Source organism: Capricornis sumatraensis, chromosome 15, assembly GCF_032405125.1.
Source record: "Capricornis sumatraensis isolate serow.1 chromosome 15, serow.2, whole genome shotgun sequence".
Classification (NCBI taxonomy): Eukaryota; Metazoa; Chordata; class Mammalia; order Artiodactyla; family Bovidae; genus Capricornis; species Capricornis sumatraensis.
The window spans coordinates 79,097,160-79,120,255 of record NC_091083.1 but is presented as its reverse complement, the minus strand read 5'-3'; the positions used below and the strand labels follow the sequence as shown (position 1 = coordinate 79,120,255).

The window sequence follows — 23,096 nt, the reverse complement described above, 5'->3', positions numbered from 1 at the left end:
GAGACTCGAGAACTCAGACTCTGTCTCCCAAACACACATGTGAGAGCATCTCAAATTAGCGTGCACCCAAATCCTCCAGAAGCCTGCTTAAACCCCAGATTCCTGGGCCCTGCTCCAGTTTCTGATTCTGTAGATCTGACATGGAGCCTGAGAACATGCATTTCCGGCAGATTCACAGGTGATGCTGCAGCTAGTGTGGGGACAACACTTGGATGGGGACCCATCATCCTAGGAGATCTCAGCCACAGGTGGATGATTGGATGGCCCAGGGAGGAGCTGGAGCCATTTCTGGCCCCGGAGGTTGACCAGGTGTGGGCTGGGCTGTGGGTTTCATCCACTGTGCCTCATACTCTGGCTCTGAGGTGCCCCAGAAGGGTGGTACCACTTCTGGGAGGGTTCAGGAAGCATTTGGGATGCTTTTGGTTTTCACAGTGTTTGGGACCATCAATGGCAGCGGGTGTGAGGGGGGTGGGGTTGTCCTTGCAATGAGGAGGGGGCCATCCTTTCCAAAATCCACTAGAACTCCATCGAGAAACATCGATACACTAAACTTGACTCTTGAAGAACATGTGTTGAATCTACTCTTATTCACTTGCACGTGGATTTTTTTTCCAATACATAGAATACTTGTCTTTTCATTTTGCGCTTCCCAGGGGGCTCAATGATAAAGAATCAGCCTGCCATTGCAGGCTACACAGGTTCAATCCCTGGGTCAGGAAGATCCCCTGGAGTAGGAAATGGCAACCCACTCCAATTTTCTTGCCTGGGAAATCCCATGGACAGAGGAGCCTGGCATGCTGCAGTCCATGGGGGTCACAAAGAGTCAGACACAACTGAGTGAGCACGCACGCATTTTCATTTTACCAATTTTTAAGTGCATGGAAAAGTTTGCGTTTGATTACAAATCACAGTATGTGGAATCACAAAAAACCAGGGCTTGAGTCCTGATTCTGTCCAGGTTGCTTCAGCTTCCTGCTTTTTGGTGAGTCCTTTTCAATTCCTTTGTTTTTGAGGCAGAGAAAGCAGTTGTGGATTTTCAACTGGGTAGTGGTTGATGGCCCAACCCTGTTGTTCAAGAGTCTGTGGTTATTTGTTTTTTCCCCAGACATTTTCCTAGCTTTCCACTGGCCTGACTTTGCTCATGTGCTCTCCTCTTTCAGACTTTGTACGCTAATGAAACAATACATAGAGAAGCAAAACGTTGGCCCAGTAGCTTTCAGTTTTTGCCTGGCCCGGGTACCATTTCTTCTGGGACACGTCTCCTTTGAGCTCCCAAAATGATTTTGTTAAACACCTGTCCTCTGATACATAAATGGAGTTATTTGGATTTATTAGATTCACACAGAACAAATTTCAAGCTCCTTCCTGGGGTCTGTAGGCCCACACAGATCAACCCTAAGTGTGTACATCTGGTCACATTTTTTATCCTGAGTCAGGCCTCTGTCATTTGCTCATTACTGGCTTTGGTTTGCACCCACTGCTTTTTTTCAAAATGTGACACTGTGCCTTCTAAATACTTCCTTGTTATTTTTCCTTATTTTGTTAAAGTAGTTCAGGAACATGGTAAAGTACCGCAGGATACGCAGTGGCAAGAAGAAAGAGGTCCTGCGTCCACTCCTTGCAGATTCTCCTCCCCTGAGGCGACCTCTGGTCCCCATTAAGAACTTACACTTTTGTGTTCAACTGGGAGTATTTTAGGCTTATGTAAATATGAATATATACGAAAACATCTTTTTCAAAAAGAAAGAAAAAACCCAAACAAAATGGAGGGGGAAAAAAAAAAAACCCCGGAAAAAACCAAGCTAACCCAAACCAACCCATCTTTTTTGGGCTGTGTCTTTTGGTCTATTATTGGTGCTAGACATGCATTGCTTTTTTGTATATGGTGTTAGAGAATGTTCTAATTTTACTCTTCTTCATGTCGCTGTGAGTTTTCCCAGGACCGCTTATTGAAGAGACTGTCTTTTCTCCATTGTATATTCTTGCCTCCTTTGTCATAGATCGACCATAAGTGTGTGGGTTTATTTTTGGGCTCTCTGTCTTGTTCCATCGATCTACGTGTCTTGTTTCTATGCCAGTACCAAAGTGTTGTGATGAGTATAGCTTTGTATTAAATAATATAGTCTGAAGTCACAGAGTATGATTCTTCCAGCTCCGTTCTTCTTTCTCAAGATTGTTTTGGCTATTCAGGGTCTTTGTGTTCCTATACAGATTTTAAAATGGTAATTTTTTTCGTTCTGTGGAGAATGTCCTTGGCATTTTCATGCTCTTTAACCTGACCCAGAAGCTTGGAGATAATCAGTTTGTCTCAAGGTGATGTGTTCTTCATGGCTGAATCCCACTATGTGTTCAGACCAACAGTTTATGGACACAGAAGCCCTTTCTAGTCTTAGCTATAACACCAAGTGCTGCAGTTGAATCATCTTGCATGTGCTTTGCTGCCCTGTGACCAGGCCTGTAGAGTGTTTCTAGGAGGAGATTGTTAGGTCAGAGACCCTATGGAGAACGTGCGCATTTTCACGTATGATGGTGATGTGGGATGAGGATCCCTGTGGGAATGAGAGGAGGTTCTCTCTGGGGAAACTTGCCAATCCTAGGCTACATCTTTTTAGTGCATTTTCCCACTAACTAGCTGTTGTGTGCATCTGAGCCATCCCTTTGGGCTCTCCAGGCTGCTGTTTTGATGTCTGTGGGGTGGCCCCTTGACTCTGAGGTCTCTTCTCCCTCAAGGTGCCTGTGGTTAGCATTTAATTTCCTCTCGGGGCTAGCCTCAGTGCAGCACTCTGAACATGTGTTCAGGATTTTCCTGCAGCCTGCCTGGTGAGCAGAGAGAACTCCCTGGTGTGGACTGGATTTTGCAGAAGTGGTCCATTGTCTGAAGCGTGCTGGAGGGTGCTACAGCTCTTGGACCCTGGTGATCTGCCCCAGCAGCTCTGGCCACCATCCCAGACACAGGCTGGTGACACACAGCAGAGCCCGCATGCTGGGACTTGCCCAAGAGTTAACCCTGGAGCTGGGGAACGTCATCAGGCCATCTTCGCAGATAGTCATCTTTCTGAACTCTGTATCCCATTCTGCCACCTGTGCTCTTGGCACAGTCCTGTGCTCTTCTGGTGCCTGGACTTTTCATTCCTCAAGCATAGCAGGGGCTCCAGGCCGTTCCCTTATGGCCTCCGTCAGCTAGCGGGAGAGCTGTCAGGCATGGAGCGGATTCAGATCTTTGCAGGTGAAGATGGGATGGTTGTGTCAATGCTTGTGTTTAAATGAGGTATGGGGAGAATAAAAACAGAAATGGATTGGTGAGGGTGGCGTTGGTATTTTTCAGATGAGACGCGGGTGAGAATGCAGCTTTCTGTTGATCTCTGGAGGATAGTCACAAACACGTCTGCTGGTGACTGGGTCATGGGAACTCTGAGGGGTGGGGTATATATATTTTTTTACGTAGTTATACTTTGTTAATCTGATAAACGTAAATAAATGTCTTCTACCACGAGTTATGTTTGCCTTCATTTTCTTAAAAGTATGTGGCCTTCTTTTCTTGGTCCGTCTCTTATGGTCTCCTGCTTTTGCATCAGCCTTGGGTGTGTGGCTGGTGGCTCAGATGGTAAAGTGTCTGCCTGCACTGCGGGAGACCTGGGTTCCATCCCTGGGTCGGGAAGATCCCCTGGAGAAGGAAATGGCAACCCACTCCAGTACTCTTGGCTGGAAAATCCCATGGACAGAGGAGCCTGTAGTCCATGGGGTTGCAAAGAGTCGGTCACAACTGAGCAGCTTCACTTTCTTTCTTTTCTTGGGTGTGTGACAGCTCCTGGCTGCTGGTTCATGGCCTGGTCAACAGGAACACAGTAGGGAAGGCTGGTGGTGGTTCTTGTTCAGTTGCTAAGTCATGTCCCACTGTTTGCTGCGACCCATGGACTGCAGCACATCCGGCTTCCCTGTCCTTCACTGTCTCCCAAATTCATGTCCATTGGGTCAGTGATGCCATCCAACCATCTCATCCTCTGCCGCCCCCTTCTCCTCTTGCCTTCAATCTTTCCCAGCATCAGAGTCTTTTCCAATGAGTCGGCTCTTTGCATCAGGTGGCCAAAGTATTGGAGCTTCAGCATCAGTCCTTCCAATGACTATTCAGGTTTGATTTCCTTTAGGATTGACTGGTTTGATCTCCTTGCAGTCCAAGAAACTCTCAAGAGTCTTCACCAACACTACAGTTCGAAAGCGTCAATTCTTTGCCGTTTAGCCTTCTTTATGGTCCAGCTCTCACAGTGGTACGTGACTACTGGAAAACCATAACTTTGACTAGACGGACCTTTATCAACAAAGGGAATGGTGGGGATTTTGGCAAAATAGAGGGCATATTCCCTTCTAAAAAGTAGCTGGCAAGTGTTTAGCTCTATCTGGTTGTATAAGGCCTTGCAGGCTCTGATTTTTTTTTTTAATAGAAGCCCCAAATCTAGGGTATTATTTGAAGTTTCCCAATTTTTGTATTTTGGCCATAAATTACAAATTTCACAGAAATGTTTGTATGCAAAAGAAAGACCGTCTTACCTCTTTGAGACATGCAATGAAGACAGTGGGGTAGGTATATTCTAGGAGAATCAATAAAATAGCATTAAGTTTGGGGACAAAATGAGTGTGTCCTCCACACCCTGCTTCCTGCGGGGCCTAGTCCTGACTGCGTTAAAATATGCGATCCTGTGTGTCTCTTTCAGATCCTGGCTCCACAGAGAGAACAGCCCAGAAAAGAAAGTTTCCCAGCCCTCCTCATTCCTCCAATGGCCACTCGCCACAGGACACATCCACAAGTCCCATTAAAAAGAAAAAGAAACCCGGCTTACTGAACAATAACAATAAGGAGCAGGTAAGAGGCCACCAGGAATGGGGTCCACTTGCGTGGAAGGGGTGGGGAGGGGCTGCGGACAAAGGCTGATGTTTCTCCAACTGCCTGTGCGCTTGGCATTTAGGAAGCTGCCTTGCTCCGGCTGTCATTTGCCTAGGACGGAAAGGGGAGTGCAAAATGGGCCTGGGGAGAAATTCCCAGTGGCTTTTCAGATCTCTTTGTGGGGACAGGGCAGTGACCCAGATAAGATAGAGATACCATACTCTAGGATTTGGGGATTTTCCTTGGATTTCTTTTTTTCTCATGTTGGCACTGTTTGCCCTTGTGGCCTGAGGGTGTTGCCCTGCTAGGCTGGGCTGGTAGGACAGTTTGGAGTTTTGCCTGGAGGGGGTGGTATGGCTGAGGCCTGTGGTCCCTTTTGGTGTCAATTTTCTCATCTGTAAAAGAATGGGTTTAGGACTGTGGTGAGAGATAGCCGCCCTCCTGACCCACTCACTGCCCACCGTGACTTAGGTAATTGGTCCCTATCTCTTCTCAGAGTGCCCAGTCCCTGGCAGACCCCATCCTTGATGCAAACATCGACTCACCATCTTGTATCTTATCTCAGGGACCTTCTACCTCTAAAATTCTGTGCTGCAAACAAGCTACTCTTCTGACTTAAAAAGATGAGAGGTGCTTTCCTGGTCCATGAGGTCGAGTCTCCTAGCATGGAGCAAGCAGGATGCCTGGTTTCCTGATAACCAGTTCAGAGGGGATTCTTCGGGATGTATTCACGCATTTGTGCAGATTATGGATGTGGAAGTGGGCCCTGGGGATTTGAGGTCGAATAAAATAAGATTGTTGCTTTCACGGGAAGGAACCCAGCAACGGTTAAACGCCCGGGACTCTGAGAGGGGCCGTTTCTGGGCATGAATCTATTTTCTCTCTCCAAATTACACAGTGAAATGCCAGCGCTGCTGCTGCCCTGTGGCTGTGGGCAGGTTAACCTCTTTGTGCTTCATTTTCTCATTTTCTGAAATGAGAATAATGATCTTACTGCTACCAAACTCGCAGGGCTGTTGTGAAGAGGAATTGAGCTAAATGACATAAATAATAAAAGTTAAGCGAGAGTCTACACTAAGTGAAATAATCACACAGCCTATCTGTGAAATAATTAAATAGCTTTGGAAATGTTCCAGGCCTGTGCTGTTCAGTGTGATAGCCACAAGCCACGTGTGGCCACAGCACTTGTAAAAGTGGCAGCTGTGCCTGAGCAACTGAATTTTTAATTGAATTTAAATTTACGTGGCCACCTCTGGTTTATAGCTGCCATGTTGGTCAGCCCAGGTTTAATGAGTTGGAACTCCCATTACAGGAGAATCTGATAGCTTCTAAGTAAATTTTTGCAATTTGAAAAGATCATTTCCAATTGCAGTTTGAAAGATCATATAATAACAGTGTTGGAAAAGTGAGTGAAAGTGAAAGTCACGTCCGACTCTTTGCGATCCCATGGACTGTACAGTCCAGGGAATCTTCCAGGCCAGAATACTGGAGTGGATATAGCCTTTCCCTTCTCCAGGGGATCTTCCCAACCCAGGGATCAAACCCAGGTCTCCCGTATTGTGGGCGGATTCTTTACCAGCTGAGCCACCAGGGAAACCCAAGACTGGAGTGGGTAGCCTGTCTCTTCTCCAGGGGATCTTCCCTACCCAGGAATCAAAGTAGGGTCTCCTGCATTGCAGGTGGGTTCTTTATCAGCTGAGCTGTGGTGGCTCAGTAATAGTGTTGGTGAGACTAATACTAAAAGCAGGACTTAAGAGTGTGCCTATCCTTTCATAAGCCTTTTTTTGTGTGAATGTTTATAATGATGCTGTGAGGAAGGGTACACTCTCTGTTTTACTGGCAGAGAGGTTAAGTTACTTCCCCAAGGCTTTATAGCAAGAAGCGTAGGTCTGCCTGTCTGGCTTGAAGCTGCTACCCCCACCCCACCCTCCCGCCCCACGCCCCTGTCACCATTAGCCATCCCATCATACCTGTTGGGCTTGAAGACTAAGAAACACAAAGGCTATAAATAATCCTCAAATTTTAATTTAAGGCAAGCCCTCTTTTACCAGTTATCAGTAAGTCGTGAAGCAGATATTGTCCTCCCTGGGGAGAGAGAGTCTCCTAGTGGTTCTCTGTGTGTGTGCGCTTAGTGACTTCCTCCTGTCCTTTAAGAACTGGCTCACATCTTTCTTCCTAGAAGCTGACCACCTTAGGCAGCTCACACATTTTCTTTTCCCCCTTCTTCAGCCACAGGTCCTCTTAACACCTAAACCTCAGGACCACAATGGTGTATTTGTAAATCTGTGGCCAGAAAGTGTCCAGTGGCTGCTGTCACCCCAGAGTCTGACGCAGGGGGAGCTCATGGCTGCTGTCACCCCAGAGTCTGATGCAGGGGGAGCTCATGGCTGCTGTCACCCCAGAGTTTGACGCAGGGGGAGCTCATGAATGCAGAATGCACTGGGCATGTGGAGCAGAGAGGCAGGGGTGGCTGGACACAGGGCGTGACTACACGTTTGCAGAATCGGTCGTCACAGTGATGAGAGAGTTTACAGAGCTGTGTCTCTGGAGGAGAAGGGGTCCAGGCCTTGAAGTCCAGACTCCTTCCTGCCCCACTGCATCTGGGAAACCCACTGGGTGACCTTGTCAGTTGCTTTCCCATCCTGGTAAAACAGGGGTTTGAACTGGGAAGGAACATTTCTAAGCTTGATTGTAGGTTTTTGTTTTTCACATCTAAAACTCCCTGGGGCTGAACGGCCAAGAGTTGGCAACAGAGAAATAGCCTGAACTGTAAAGAAAAGAAATTCCTGACCCTTGACCCTATAATTCACTCTAGTTTATAGTGTTTGCATAAACTATGCAAACCCTCCCTCGAGGCAGCTTCCCTTGAGCACAGTCTGTTTTCCTAAGGGTAACTTAAATCCTTAAAAAAAAAAATTCTTCTGGACTCTTTTTTAAAAAAATCTTCTCTTTCCCTTTTCTTTCTTCTTGTAGATTACAGAATTGAAAAAAAAAAGTTATGGAATTAAATGCAAAATGTATGTCTCCATATGTTAGGTTTTACCAATGTAATTTCTGTTAGTCATCAACATTTGAGGATCATGAGATGTCAAATATCAACTCACATTTTAGAGTTCCTACAAAAACTCAGAAAAATCCAACAATAGCTGGACGTTGGATCTGCGTTCTGCACTCCCCATCCTATAGTGGTGTCTCCTGCCAGTTTGCTCATTCCTTCTGCCTTTAGCTCTTTCTAGGCGTTCACACTCTTGATTTTTGGTATGTATCAAAATTCTTCACCCCTTTCTTGTTTTTCTTCACGCTGAAATTTCTCTGTGTTCCAGTGTTCTAAAAAGAAAACCATTCTAGCATAATAACCGCCCCCCCCGCCCCCCGCGCTCATATTTTCCCGTTTTTGGTAGAGATGGGTTATTATGAAGTAGAGTTACGGGTTTTAAGTTTCCACCCATTTTTCGTGTATTGGGGACGCATTACTTTAGGTTAAAGCCTCTGCCTGGAATGCGGGAGACCCGGGTTCTATCCCTGGGTTGGGAGGATCCCCTGGAGAAGGAAATGGCAATCCACTCCAATACTCTTGCCTGGACAATCCCATGGAGGGAGGAGCTTGGTAGGCTACAGTCCATGGGGTCGCAAAGAGTTGGACATGACTGAACGACTTCCCTTTTCTTTCACTTTACTTTTAGGGGAGTTCTAAGAGTTTTAAGAAGAACTTCGAATGAGTGAGTGAGTGAGTGAAGTCGCTCAGTCGTGTCCGACTCTTTGCAACCCCATGGACTGTAGCCTACCAGGCTTCTCTGTCCATGGGATTTTCCAGGCAATAGTACTGGAGTGGATTGCCATTTCCTTCTCCAGGAGATCTTCCCGACCCAGGGATTGAACCCGGGTATCCCGCTTTGTAGACAGACGCTTTACTGTCTGAGCCACCAGGGAAGTCCAAGAAGAACTTTAGAACACACTTTTAGGGAAAGTGTTCTAAGGTTTGTATTTAATTTTTTTCAACCTTTTTGTCCACTGATTTTACTTCTTTTTTTAAAAATACCTTTTCTAAAAGAAGACTTAATGATTTTATTTTTTGGCGGTGGTGAGTCTTCATTCCTGCACGCGGGCCTGCCCTAGTTGTGGGGAACAGGGGCTACTCTTTGTTGTGGTCTGAGCGCTTCTCATTGCAGAGCTTCTCTTGTTGCGGGCACGGGCTCTAGGCTTGAGGGCCTCAGTAGTTTCAGCCTGCAGGCTTAGTTGCTCCGAGGCATGTGGGATCTTCCTGGACGAGGGATCAGATGCGTGTACCCTGCATTGAGGGGTGGGGATTCTTAACCACTGGACCACTAGGATTTCACCACCTGGAATGGACCACCATCATCTTGTTTCACCTCTTAACAAAAGTGAGAAAGTATGTAGGCGCTTTTTTCTTGGAACTGGGGGTGGGGGACATCCCAGAGCCTGGAAGGATGCTTCTGGTGTTGTGTGGAGGAGGGTTAGGTTGCTGAATGACCTCTGGTAGATGGGGCGAGAAATACCTTTTCTCAAGTGACATTGGACCCTTATTGAGAAATACCAGTCTATCTGTAGTTCTTAGGACATTTTTGAGTTTGAGTCCTTTGGGGAGGGTCTTTCTCCCTTCCTCCTTTCTTTACTTCTTTTCTTTCTTATTCAAGTATTGAGCAATAATCTGCTAACAGATTTGTGCATAATGGCCTTAGGTGTACCTTTGATCAAATATAACAGAGAAATGACAGGGCCCTGTTGCGTCCTCTGGGTTCAGGGCTATCCATGTTCATAAGGAGGCGAGCTGGAACTCAGTTTGTTGGTCTCGTGCGTTGTCTTGGGCTTCCTGATGGCTCAGACTGTAAAGAATTCGCCTGCAGTGTGGGAGACCTGGGTTCGATCCCTGGGTTGGGAACATGCCCTGGAAGAGGGCATGGCAACCCACTTCAGGGTTCTTGCCTGGAGAATCCCCATGGACAGAGGAGCCTGCGGTCCACGGGGTCGCGAAGAGTGGGACACGACTACGCCCAGCACACAGCACATGCATTGTCTAAAAGCAGAGGTTCCTTGTTGGGTGGGAGCCGTGTGTTAACAGCCAAGATAGATCAGGGGACAGTCAGTAGGATTGCTGATCACTGGAGCCGAGGGCCTCAAGGATGCTCTACCCTCCTGGTGTTTCTCTCCGGCACCATCCTCACACTCCAGGGCCGAGCAGTTTTTCTTTATTTTGCAGCCCTTGTGTATTTTTATCAAATGCAGGAAAACACAGGCTGGAATGAGGACGGTTTTCCTTCCTCTGTGTTTCCTGTGTGGCCCCAGAAGTAGTTTGAGTCCGTGGTCCTCCCCCTGGCTCCCCAGACATGTTCTCTGGTTTTCACAGACCAGGTGTGGCCCAGCGCCTGTTTCTGTAAATGAAGTTTACAGGCACAAAGCCACGTCCACTTAGCGACACCTCGTTTGTAGTCACTTCTGCTCTCCTGTGACAAGAGTGTTGCAGTAGAGACCATATGACCTGCAAAGCCTCAGCTGTTCACCTCCTATCTTTATAGAACCCTTTTGTAGAGAAGGTTTGCTGGCTCCTGGTATAGGCTGGGGTGTTCCATGGAGTGTTCCAGAAGCCAATGAACAAGCCTGTCTATTTCTCATTAAGCTGACCTGTGGAAGGAACAGGGACGTAAGAACGTGTGCACTCGGAGCCTGCAGTTAGTCCCATAGCAACCTGCTTGCCTGACTCTGAGAACACACCTTGGGCACATGGGGGAGAAAAAAATCGTAACTGAAATGATTTACCTTTCCTTTTTTAAAATGTTGCATATTCTACCTGAAATGATTTACCTTTCCTTTTTTAAAATGTTGCATATTTATCAGATTATTTTTATGGTGCAGAAAACACTTACAAGCAGCAGATAAGCCCGGTATCTGATTGGCAAGGTGATTCCCAGCCAGCTAGTTCTCATCAAGGATGAACCCTCCTAAAAAAAGGGCAGCCTGGTCCGCCCACTTCTTGGTCCTCCCGGGAATGCCTGCCCCTGGCCAGGTGGGGGTTGGGGGCAGGGACATGGAGGAGGGGAACTTAACTTCTCAAGGGGCAATATCCTGGCTTCTAGTAGATGCAAAGGGCTTGGGTTGCCTGCTCAAGAGATGATGAGCTGTCACATTCTGATTCTTCTAGTTTCATTGAGGTTTTCATGCGTCTTCCTGTTCTATTATTAACTTACTGAAAGGAAGCTGGGCCCTTAAATACGCCTTCCTGCTATCTTGCAGAAAGCCGCAGTGCATCCTGGAGGACCCCACTCAGGTTAGAAATAGTTCTGCTTGCTTGATAGGTCCAGTTTATCTCTCTGGGGGGGGGTTCCTCCGTCTTCCCCTCCCCCAGCCCCTCCACTTTCATACCCTCCCCTGTCGAAATTCAAGCAACCATTTTCCTAGGCAGAGAGCAGGCTGCTGCCTGGGTGACTCTGAGCTGAGGGCAGTTTTGCGCCCCACCCGGGGACCTTGGGCAGTGCTTGCAGACATTTTTGGATGTCCCAGTTCGGTGCGTGGTGGGTGGGGGTACCCCCGAATGATGCCACACATCCTCCAGTGCACAGGAGCAGGTCCCCACAACCAAGATTGTCTAGCCCAAGATGTCACCTGAGTTGAGAACCTCTTACTCTAGGTGCTGTTATCTTTTCCTGCCCCCTCTCTATTACGTTTCTAGTTGTCTTCCTAAATTTCAGACTTTTTTCCCTTCTACTTTTTTTTTGCATTAGCAGAAGTTATTTTTTTAAGTGTTTACTGGTGTATCGTTGATTTATAATGTGTTAGTTTCAGGCCTACAGCAAGGAGAAACAGGCACATAACGTGTATGCAGTCTGTTTTCGATTCTTTTCCCGTATAGTTCATTACAGAGTATGGAGGAGAGATCATGCACTGTGCAGCCGGTCCTTGTTAGTATTCTGTGTGTTGTCGTTTAGTCACTCAGTCACGTCCAACCCTTTTGTGACCCCGTTTACTGTGGCCCACCAGGCTCCTCTGTCCATGGAGTTTCCCAGGCAAGAATATTGGAGTGGGTTGCCATTTCCTCCTCCAGGGGATCTTCCTGAACCAGGAAGATCCAAACCTGAGTCTCCTGCATTGAAGGTGGATTCTTTCTCACTGAGCCGCTGGGGAAGTCCATCTATTTTATATATAGTCATGTGTAAATGTCAATCAGAATCTTCCAGTTCATCCCCTGCTCCCTTTGCCGCCTGGTAATAATCATAAGTTTGTTTGGCAGAAGGCATTTTGAATTACAGAGAATGTTCTCTGAGGGGGTCACTGAATCATCAGAATCTCTTTTTCATTCAGCTTCATCTTCTGTGGGGCATAGGGATGAAAGTGCTAGGACACCCGGGTGGGAGTCTTTGCTTCTGGACTTGTGGGGTCAGATGAGTCTTTTAAGCTTCGTTTTCTCATCTGTCCACTAGGACTAGTGATGTCTGCCCTGCGTGCCTCTCTGGGGGATGGTGAGGACAGAATGGAGATGGTGTGTGTGACAGTGCACTGAAAGCGTAACGTAGAGAGAATAGCATAATGATGCTGTTATCTGCTGGAAACCAAGTAGAGCGCGCTCTTTAAACGAACTGAAATGGGACTCAAAAATTACACAACTGCCCTTATTAGTCTTCGCTCTTTTCTTAGTAGAAATGAGTTGGGAGGCTTAGAAGGATTGATTCATGAAGATCTGCTAAGCAAACATCTCTGGAACTCTTCATCAAGGAAGGTGGAAGTACCAGGCATTTGGGAGACATTAAAACCTCATAGTAAAAACCAGGAGCAAGATGGATGCCTGCAATTGTGGTCACTCGCTCCCATTATCCTGGGGGTCCTAGCTGGTAAAATAAGGAGAAAACTAAAATGATACACGAATATTAGACATGGTCAGACAAAACTAATGTTACTTAGAGATGATAAAAGTTTTTAACCAGTAAACTATTAGAACTGTGTATATATATAAGTAGTATTAAAAATCTAATAGCGCTTCCATGTACCAACAATAACTATTTAGAAACTGTAATGGGAAAATGACCCATTCACAGCAGCAACAGAAATTATGCAGTCCCTAACCAATATATGAGATCTTCATGGAAAAAACTGTAAAGTTTTACTGAAGGACAGGGAAAGGAAGTTTTTTTAGAGGTAGGCACTGTGGTTGTGGCTGCCCTCTTGTCCACGGAATCAAGGCTAAAGTGGGTTGAGTAGCTTTCCCAAGGTCACATGGGAAGTTACCAGGTCTTTTTGAACACTTAACCCCTAGACTTTCCCATACTTCCTAAACAAGATTTCTTACTGGTCTCAAATATGCATTTTCTGAATGAGTTTCTCTGAGGGATTGTTTTCAGAGAGTAGCTTCACTGGATTTTGTAATGTATCATTTAGTTCAGTCGCTCAGTTGTGACTGACTCTTTTTGACCCCATGGACTGCAGCATGCTAAGCTACCCTGTCCATCACCAACTCCCAGAGCTTGCTCAGACTCATGTCCATCGAGTTGGTGATGCCATCCAACCGTCTCGTCTTCTGTCATCCCCTTCTCCTCCTGCCTTCGATCTCTCCCAGCATCAGGGTCTTTTCCAATGCATCGTTAGGGAAGCCTTTCTCTTGCTATTTTGGGGTAGGGAGGGGTCTAGCTCTCATGAATTGGCACTTCCTACTCTTATCTTTCTGCCCTTGTTTGTCTTCAGTAAGAAATGTGGCTTCTCTGCAAATACCAAGGCCTCCTGTGTTTGAGAAGCATGGAATTACAAAAGCCTCTTGTTGGCTATAATTCTTTGTGCATTGGGGGTAGCCTTCAAAAAAATGAATTGTCATTTTTGGTGACTCATTTCCAAACGGATCCATTCTCCTCTGGCCCATTGTTGAAAGACTCCCAGGGCAAATTGCCATACTTGCTTCGCTTCTTACATTTAGACTTCCATATGTTGGACTTCTGAGTGTACTAGCAGTATTTGTCATGGTGGTGCTGTGTTAATTGCATACGTTGTACGATTCCTTTTAATTCCAACCACAATCCCATGGAATTAGATGTTATCAACCCCATTTTACAGATGAGAAAATTGAAGCTGGGGGTGGTTAAGAGACTTGCCCTGGTCCTGCAGCTGGTTGAGCTAAATTTGAACCCAGGCATGCCTTGGTTTTAACCGTTGTGCTCTCCTGCTAGGCTGCCTGTTAACTCTCAGACACCAGCTTTTCAAATCATGGCCTCTTCAAATACATGATTGAAAAAGTAAATCTTAATACCTAATGACTTGCAAATTTTATATTAATATAAAATAGAGTAACCCCAGATAGCTTTTTAATGAATGTGTGTAATGCTCTGATTTTCTTTTGTTGTTATTGTTGTGTTTGTTCAAATTCCTTTTGAGAATGCACATTTGTTTTGAAACCAAACCTGTCTTTCTTGCCTACATTTCAGTCAGAACTAAGACATGGTCCGTTTTACTATATGAAGCAGCCACTCACCACAGACCCTGTTGATGTTGTACCGCAGGACGGACGAAATGATTTCTACTGCTGGGTTTGTCACCGGGAAGGCCAAGTCCTTTGCTGTGAGCTCTGTCCCCGGGTTTATCACGCTAAGTGTCTGAGACTGACATCGGAACCAGAGGGGGACTGGTTTTGTCCTGAATGTGAGGTTAGTTCCTGATGAATGAATGCATTGTCTGCCTCGTTTACTCTCCTTTCTGTTTCTTCCTTTGATATCGAATTTTTCAAATAATCCAAACACGAGGAGAAGAGAAGTTTTTTGTCTTCCCTCTGCTCGGTCCTGATCATCCCCCTTTTTGGGGACCGACACTGGCAGTGGTCTTAGCACTCCAGCTCTTGGAAAGACAATCACACTGAATATTGATTTTGAGTCTTCGTGGGTTTCTGGATCGCTCTGAGATCTTCAGCCTTCTTTGATTCTTCTGGAATGAGCATTCCGGAAGTTACAAACTTCTACCAAGCTCTTTTCTTCCTTCTTGGATGTTGTTTCCTGCTGCGTCACTGAATCCTCGGCAGTAGCCAAGCTGGAAGACCAGTGTTGTTTGTATGTTCCACATGGTGGCCGTCTGATGCTCTTTTTCATACCTCTTAAATGAAGAGGTCCAGGAAGTCCTCTTATGATTTGAGAAAGACTTAAAGAAGGGAAGGAGCCATGGAGCCATGGGAAAAGGCAGTGGGGACGGAACCGAGTCTGAAGCACGCTGGCACAGTGAAGGGAACGTGTATATTTCATTTGTAGCAAAGCCTGAACACTCTTCATGAAAACAATTAAGATTTCCAGTCTTCTGAAGTGTCTTCTAGTCTTGGGAACATCCATCTAAGATGCTTTTTCCAAATGCTGAAAATAAGAATTTTATCTAGAAAACAAAAATGAAGTGAAACAACAGCAGCAGCAAGCAAAAAGAATGTCATCTACAAAGTTATTTAATATGGAATGTCACCTGAATTCAAAGGTATATTGGTATTAGATCTCAGATGAGGATGCTTTCTATGCAGGAAATGGAAAGTTCTCAGATGTTGATCATGGGGGAAGAAAGGCAAGCTTTAGGATGGTGTCTGTCATACCGCTTTTGTGTACAGTAAAGGGAAAATCTATGGGAAGAAATTAGGTGTCAGATTAATATGATGATGACATTTTAATGGTGTTATGCCTCTAGAGTTGCAAAAGATGATCCCTGATTCTGTCTGGGTTACTTTAGACAGAGACATTGTTCAGCAGTGGCCTCCTGTTCAGAGTCCAATCTCATTCTCTGCGTTTAATTGTGGAAACTGGAGCCTTCGTCTGTTTCCTTTGTCTTGACCATTCCTTCCCAATTGTTTAATAATTTCTCAGTGAAGATAGTGGTTCAGACAGGATACTTTTGCTGTAGAGAATAGAGCTTGATGAAAGGCAGCTGAAACCATAGGGATTTATTATCATGTGTAGAAAGAAGCCAGAGGCAGGACCAGGACAGAGTTTGTTCAGAGCCAGAATCTTCACATTTTGTTGTTGAGGTGACGTGTCCCTGGCCGCAAGATGGTGGCTGGAGGTTTTATCACGTGTGGCTAGACAGTAGTCCTCCTGGGAGAAGTGTGTCTCCTCACATCCCTTTTTATCAAGCAAAAGACACGCCCTTGGGGTCCTTGGTCAGGATTGGCTCACCAGTCCCCAGGCAGGAAAGGCTTGCAAACTCTGGCCCCTTTTCATTCTGCATTGTAGGACCTGGGCGTTGCCAGCCAGGAGGACTGGGCTGGGCTGGGAGAGAAGAGGTCCACAGTTGAGTGAGCAACTCAGGTGTTCACCATGGAGAGTTACCTGGAGACGAACTGGAATTCAAACAGATGTGTGATCTGTGTCTAAGACTTTGAGTCCTGGATTTCTTCCAGGAGTGAATGGGCGAGGCGGTCAACTGGGAAGACTAGCTGGTTCTGGTTCTGGTAGCTGAACAGTTAGATCCATGCATCATTTCCTCTTCCGAGCACCTCTTGTGTTGCCCTTTTTTCTCAACAACCAGCCATGAAAGTTCCTTTTGGAGGATCCGGAGATCTGAAGAATGGAAACAAAAATCCAGATTAGTTGGAGAAACCTTGCTTTGCTCTCCCTACACAGATGAATCAAGAGTGACATCACCCGAGTTGGCTATTTTTGTTCTTGCTGCTACCTAAGGATTCCACAGCTCTGAGATCTGGTACCAGTTTATATAGCAGAATCTGGTTTCAGACATGTCTTTGATAGGATTTTCTCTTTTCTCACCCATGGAGGTAGATGTGTAAGATTGCTCCTTGGATAGTTTGCTGGAGTGTCCTGAGTGGGTTCACGTCAGTGGTGATGGAGAATGAAATCATACTTATTAGTTCACTTCCATGCAGTAGACTTTTTCTATAGGGAAGACTGTCCTGCCCCATCCATGATGTCATTGCATTAATGCCTTGTCAGTTTCCTGAAAGATAGCCCAGAACCTTTAGAGGCTCAAGGAAAGTGGTTCATTCATTGTGTGAGGAGAGTGCTCTGAAACCACCAGTGGCCTTTCGTGTCCTATTTTTGAAACCCAAGGTTATAAGAATGACGATTTTTCGGGTCCTTGCCCACCCTCCCCTCTTTTCAGATTATATTGCCTCCATGAGCTAACAACACTTCTTAATCAGGTCATCAGTGGATTGGTAGGCTGCTTCATTTTTATCCACAGATCAGCCCCCAGGTCAAGTAGACTTGAGTCCTTGCCAAGAGAAACAACTGGTCTCATTTAGATGGGGGTCATTTTTTGTGTTTGAAGTTACTGGAAAATTAGGAAAGGGAAATGAATACATGGCATCCTAATATTCTTTCCTAACCGGGTATTTGTGTGATTTTGACTTGCAGAAGATCACAGTAGCAGAATGCATCGAGACTCAGAGTAAAGCCATGACGATGCTCACCATCGAACAGTTATCATACCTGCTCAAGTTCGCCATTCAGAAAATGAAACAGCCAGGGGTAAGAAGACACTTCCCCTTGTTACACGTGTTAATGAGATGGTGATTTTTGTTCTGTTAACAGTTTTGTTCCTTGTAGTTACCTCGGCTTTTCAGACACGTGTGCTTCTTACTCTTTGGGTCTTGTGTGCCCAGATGCAAATCCCTGTAAATTTAATGGGATAGAGGCATTGAGTGAATTCTCAAAAGTGAATACTTCATGTCCCCTAGGAGTTTAGTCGGGAAATGATATATATTAGGAAGCTGGTGGGGATGTAAAATTCTTAGTGGTTGCAAAGTGAAACCTCAGACCACGCTAGATAAGGGCGAGTTGTAAAAATTCCATTTCAGTGAGAGAGCCGAGTGCAGCCCAGGGTATTTGTAATCAGGGTCTAATGAGGGAGCCTTCGAGATTCCTGTAAAGGGTGAGGATTCGCTTGGTTTCTCTAAGTTTGAATTGGGATTTGATGTGCAGCCTTTGCCTTTAGGAAAATCGATGTGAGAGCAGGCCTGCCATGTTCAGCTGGCAAGCTGTGTACTTTAAAGTGGTTTTTCTCAAACAGTCCCAGTTACCATAGCTGTCATTTTGTAGTTTTTTTGCAACAGTTGTCAGAAAGATGGCAATAACATACCTTGTTTTTAAAAATAATACTTTATGACAAGATTATCAATGTTAGGACATTTTTCCTATAGAAAATTGGGTTCTTTTGTAGAGTTCTTTGGTAGATTTACACAAAGGCACCAGATGGGCTAGTGGTGACCCTTTATGAAACTCTTCAGACTTTGCTTTCTAAGTCAAAGGAATATATGGAAATACAGAATCTGAATGCTTTTAGTAGCCATTGTGGTTTAATTTCTTTAAAAATGTAGAAACTTTAGTTTTGAGATTATATTCTGAAATTTGATACCATGATGGAAAAACTTCTGAGCATGCCCATTGGGTGTTGCTAAATTGGGAACCCCTTTCACAAAAACTCCATCAACGGAAGCAAAAGTATATAGCCTCATTAAAAATAAAACACCAAACTTTGACAAGAAGAATTGATTTATTTAGATTTGTCAACACTGTAGAATTATAAACCAAAAAGAATAAGAAGGTGTTAATTTCATGCCTAAATTGTTTGTTACAAAAGCAGGGCAGAAAGTTGCTGATTTTATGGAAGCATCTTTTAAACTGACAAAGCCAAACTTATTCTGGATGAGAAAGAGCTTGGATAACTGCAGATGGTAACCCATTCACATGCCTTGCTTGAGCACAATTTGGTCGTTAATTAAATCTTATCTATAAGTGTGTGTGTGTGTCTATATGAATTGTATATGTGTGTTCCTGGTCATAGTTCCTTGACAAGGGATCAAACCTGGGCTCCTGGTGTTGAGAGCACTGAGTCTTAACCACTGGGAATTCCCTATATTTTTTTTTTATTAATAAATAAACAGTGTCCATTGACAAACCAGGCCTCACATTTTGAACTGATTCAAATAGGGCTTAAAAAAGTGGACTAAGATACAAAACCTTTATTCTAGCCCCAGCCTCCAGGCCACGGACTGGTATGCCTGTCAGATCAGCAGTGGCATTAGATTGGAAATAAAGTGCACAATAATTGTAATATGCTTGAATCATTCCCAAACCATTACCTCACCCCCATCCATGGAGAAATGGTCTTCTACAAAACCTGTCCCTGGTGCTTAAAAGGTTGGAGACCACTGCTTTACATAGTCCCTGTGTTGAAAGTAATTTGGCTCCTAAGAGGAGGAGCAAAATCTCACCAAGATTTCCACCCATGTGTAAAATACCTGTTGGCAATTAAGGGAACTTTTTGGCATGTCATCTCTGCTACTGCTGCTAAGTCACTTCAGTCGTGTCTGACTCTGTGCGACTCCATAGAAGGCAGCCCACCAGGCTCCCCCATCCCTGGGATTCTCCAGGCAAGAACCCTGGAGTGGGTTGCCATTTCCTTCTCCAATACATGAAAGTGAAAAGTGAAAGTGAAGTTGCTCAGTCGTGTCCGACCCTCAGCGACCCCATGGACTGCAGCCTTCCAGGCTCCTCCATCCGTGGGATTTTCCAGGCAAGAGTACTGGAGTGGGGTGCCATTGCCTTCTCCAATGTCATCCCTAGGTGTAGCCAAATTTCACCCCCAGTCAGTTTTAATTGTGGGCATTTGCAGTGTACTACAGATGAGCCTCCTTCAGAGTTGAGGTCTAAAGTAACTGATGGCCCGTTGTTCTTGTCGATCTTGACTGAAGAGGCCTGGACCTGTTATTTGAGCATACACTGAAAACAGAGCAGATGACAAAACTGGAACACAGCTGGGCCATGATTATTGACAACCAGGCAGAATTAGAAGGTGAACCACTTTGGAGCTTTTCAAGGGCCTGTTTTGTAGAAAGTTTTAGAACTGTGTTTTCTGGAAAGATGTCTCCATTGTGGAAGTACTTTGTAGGCGTTAATGCTTGCGGTCTTCCGTAGCAGTGACGGGTTTGTGTTTGTGTGTATGCGTCCTTTCTTTTACAGACAGATGCATTTCAGAAGCCTGTCCCGTTGGAGCAACATCCTGACTATGCAGAATACATCTTCCACCCCATGGACCTTTGTACATTGGAAAAGGTGGGCTTCCATCAAAGAGCCCACAGCTGTCGAGATGACTCAAGATTCGCCCTTACTTCCCAGCCCTGTCTCAAGTTAGATGGCTCTTCTATGTCTCCCCTGCGCCACTTCTATTTGGATGGAAGAATGCTCATTCCCCTAACTTCTTTGTAATTCTCCCAAGGATTGCAGTGGGCATTGAAACCCACTGCTTAGCGCCAAATAGTATTTCTGCTGGTGATTCTAGCCTTTTATCTGAGAAAGTTACAGCTTCTAAGCAATAGTGATTTGATTGATTTGGGGTTTACCCTTCTCTTTCTTTTGGAGGTGTTAATGAGAGCAGCAGGAAGGAAGCAGAGAAAATCAAGTATCTGGGAAACCTTCATGTTAGCAATAAACATGTGGCTTCTTAGATCTTGACTTATTTCACGGAGAAGGGTATTTCTGTAGTGCCTAGCCCTGGTTTTCAAAGGTTCAAACTGAAATTCCATGCTGAAAATTACACTGGTAGCATTTTAGACTGTGTCTGTCATCTTGGTGCTGATTTTCAAATTTTTGGCACCAAAATATTCTTAAAAAAAGACATGAATGAGGAGAAAATATTATTTTGTATTGTGTGTATTGATGGACCCACTCCCCCAACCTCCAAACAGTAAATTCAGCCTGCTTTGGAAAATTGCTCACACCCTTATGGTGTTAAAAAAAAAAAAAAAAAGACATTCCAAAAAGATGAGGTTAGAATCCTAATTTCACAAATTAATAGCTTTGGAACTTTGGATTAGTTCTTTAACATTACTATATCTCAGTTTCCCTGTCTGTAAAATGGGGATAAGAATGGCTTCATTGAGTTTTTAATTATGAGGCTTTTGGGAGACTGTACAATTAATAATAAATGTGTAAATATATAAAATACCCTGGTTCATTGGAGGAAGCTGCTTGATAAATGACAGTGCTATAAGATGAGAAGATTCAGGTTAGTGTGATGAATTCAGTGAATGCATTTTTATAGTTATAGATCTCAACTGTAATAGCATCTTGGGAAATGAGTAAAAGCATTAATTAATTTGGCAAATGACTGCTAAGAAAATTATGTGGGGACGCAGGTGTTACAGGCTGTGGCTTACAGAGACTCACTGGTGATTATTTTCTGTGGCTTTTCTCCCCAGAATGCTAAAAAGAAAATGTATGGCTGCACAGAAGCCTTCCTGGCTGATGCAAAGTGGATTTTGCACAACTGTATCATTTACAATGGGGGTGAGTGGCTTAGATGACTCTTAGAAAAGAGGGTACGCTGTGTGCGTTGCCTGTTCTCCTGCCTTTCATTAAAAAAAAAATCAGAATCTTTTCTCATGTGTCAGAACCCAGAGCTGAAAAAACTTACGTGTAGATTGTTCATATGTGTGAATAGGGGGCGGTGACTACATGCACTTTAGGGTATGAGCTGATGTCCACTGTTGCTTGTGACTATGTGATACTTTTACCTGTCCTCTTAATTTTTAAAACATATTTATTTGTCTTTGGTGGCACTGGGTCTTTGCTGCTGCGTGTGGGCTTTCTCTAGTTGCGGCGAGTGGGGGCTGCTCTTCGTTGCCGTGCATGGGGTTCCCATCTCGGTGGCTTCTCTTGTTGCAGAGAACAGGCTCTAAGTGCTCAGGCTTCAGTCATGGGGCATGGGCTTAGGTGGCCCACGGCATGTGGAGTCTGGGATTGAACCCGTGTGCCCTGCAGGGGCACGCAGATTCTTAACCATTATATCATCAGGGAAGGCCTCCCTGCCCTTCTTAATGGAGGAATAATTATATAAAATAGAAAGCACAGGTTTCACAGGTACATTCCATGAATCTGACAAATGTGTTCCACCTCTGTAACTCCAACCGCAAAGACGACCCTGAAACATTTCTATCACCCTGTTGTATCCCAGTTGCCTCTCTCCCCTAAATCCACACTCCTCAAAAGGAATTACTGTTCTGTTTTCTATAACTGAGAATTAATTCTCCATATTCTAGAATTTCATATCAGCGGAGTCTTGACTGTGTTGACAGAGTGTAATATTTGGGGATTCACTTCTGTTGTATATGTATTATTGCTTTGTTCCTTCTTACTGAGGGGTGGTATCAGCATTGTGTCAATATACAATTTATCCATTCCCTTTGTTGATGTTGATGGATATTTGTATTGTTTTCAGTTTTCGGCTATTATGAATAAAGCCCCCCGCCCCCCGCCTCCCCGCCCTGCCCCGTGAACATTGTTACAGAAGTCTTTGTGTGGACACTCTCATTTCTCTTGGATAAATACCCAAGAGTGGTATTGCTAGATCACTGAGTAGGTCTGTATTTAAATTGTAAGAAATTTTACCAAACTATTTCGTCAGGTAGTTGTAAAATACACTTCTTCTAGCAGTGTATGTGAGAGTTTTTGTTGCGCCATATCATTGCCAACATTTGATGCTGTGTAGCCGTCCTTGAAGGCATGCAGTGTTATGCAATGGGCTTTTTATTTGTCTCTAATGACTTGGTATTGAGTACCTTCTGTGTTCAATAGTCATTTATGCATCTTTTGTTGGTAAAACGTCTATTCAGATCTTTTGTTCATTTCAAAAATTGAATTTTTTTTTTTTTATTATTGAGTTCTAGGACTTTTCTTTGATTCTGTGTAAAGTTTTGTTACGTTTTTGTGGATTAAGCTTTCTGGACAGATTAGAGGAGACTTCCCATTAAAATCTCTTCCATGGCACCTTTCCCATTGCCCTGTCTTCTGCCATAATCCTCTCTGTCTGCCTTCTTGCCAGGGAGATCTTTAAGCGCGTCCTGCCCCATCCTGCTCCTCTAGTCCCCTGCTGAAACCCTCCTCTCTCTTTGCCTTGATGATTTTTCCTTGTCCTTTAGTCTCAGCCTTTCAGTCCTGAGTAGTTTTCCTTTGTGACCCAAACCATATTACATACTTTTGTTAAGGGCTCTCAGTACCTGTCCTTCTGCATGACAGTATTTATCACACTTTCTTGATGGTGCTTTTTAAATTTTGAGTTGCTCACCAGGGTGTAAGGTCTTTAAGGGCCTATCTTGTTTCCTGTGCACACTTGGGCCTAGCATAGACTGTTGTTAGCTGATGTTTGAAGAAGGAAATACGAGTGGATGGCTATCTGCTTAAAGTACATATTTTGCATTGCTAACGTGTTTGCAGGGCTGGGGATTCAGGGATGAGAGAAAGAT

The 23,096-nt window shown here is 44.7% G+C and overlaps 1 protein-coding gene across 14 annotated transcripts in view; it reads left to right on the top strand.

The window, feature by feature from the left end:
* ZMYND8 (zinc finger MYND-type containing 8) overlaps positions 1-23,096 on the top strand; it is a 122,847-nt gene that overhangs the window by 33,554 nt on the left and 66,197 nt on the right. For 7 of the 14 annotated variants that reach the window (XM_068987024.1, XM_068987022.1, XM_068987025.1 and 4 more), the window contains exons 3-7: positions 4,710-4,858; positions 14,374-14,517; positions 17,209-17,322; positions 19,816-19,908; positions 21,054-21,141. In XM_068987024.1, coding sequence (XP_068843125.1) covers positions 4,710-4,858; positions 14,374-14,517; positions 17,209-17,322; positions 19,816-19,908; positions 21,054-21,141 — 588 coding nt within the window. Of the gene's footprint in view, positions 1-4,709; positions 4,859-14,298; positions 14,518-17,208; positions 17,323-19,815; positions 19,909-21,053; positions 21,142-23,096 lie in introns of those variants that run through there. The other 7 variants (XM_068987023.1, XM_068987019.1, XM_068987014.1 and 4 more) reach the window with 2 other exon arrangements.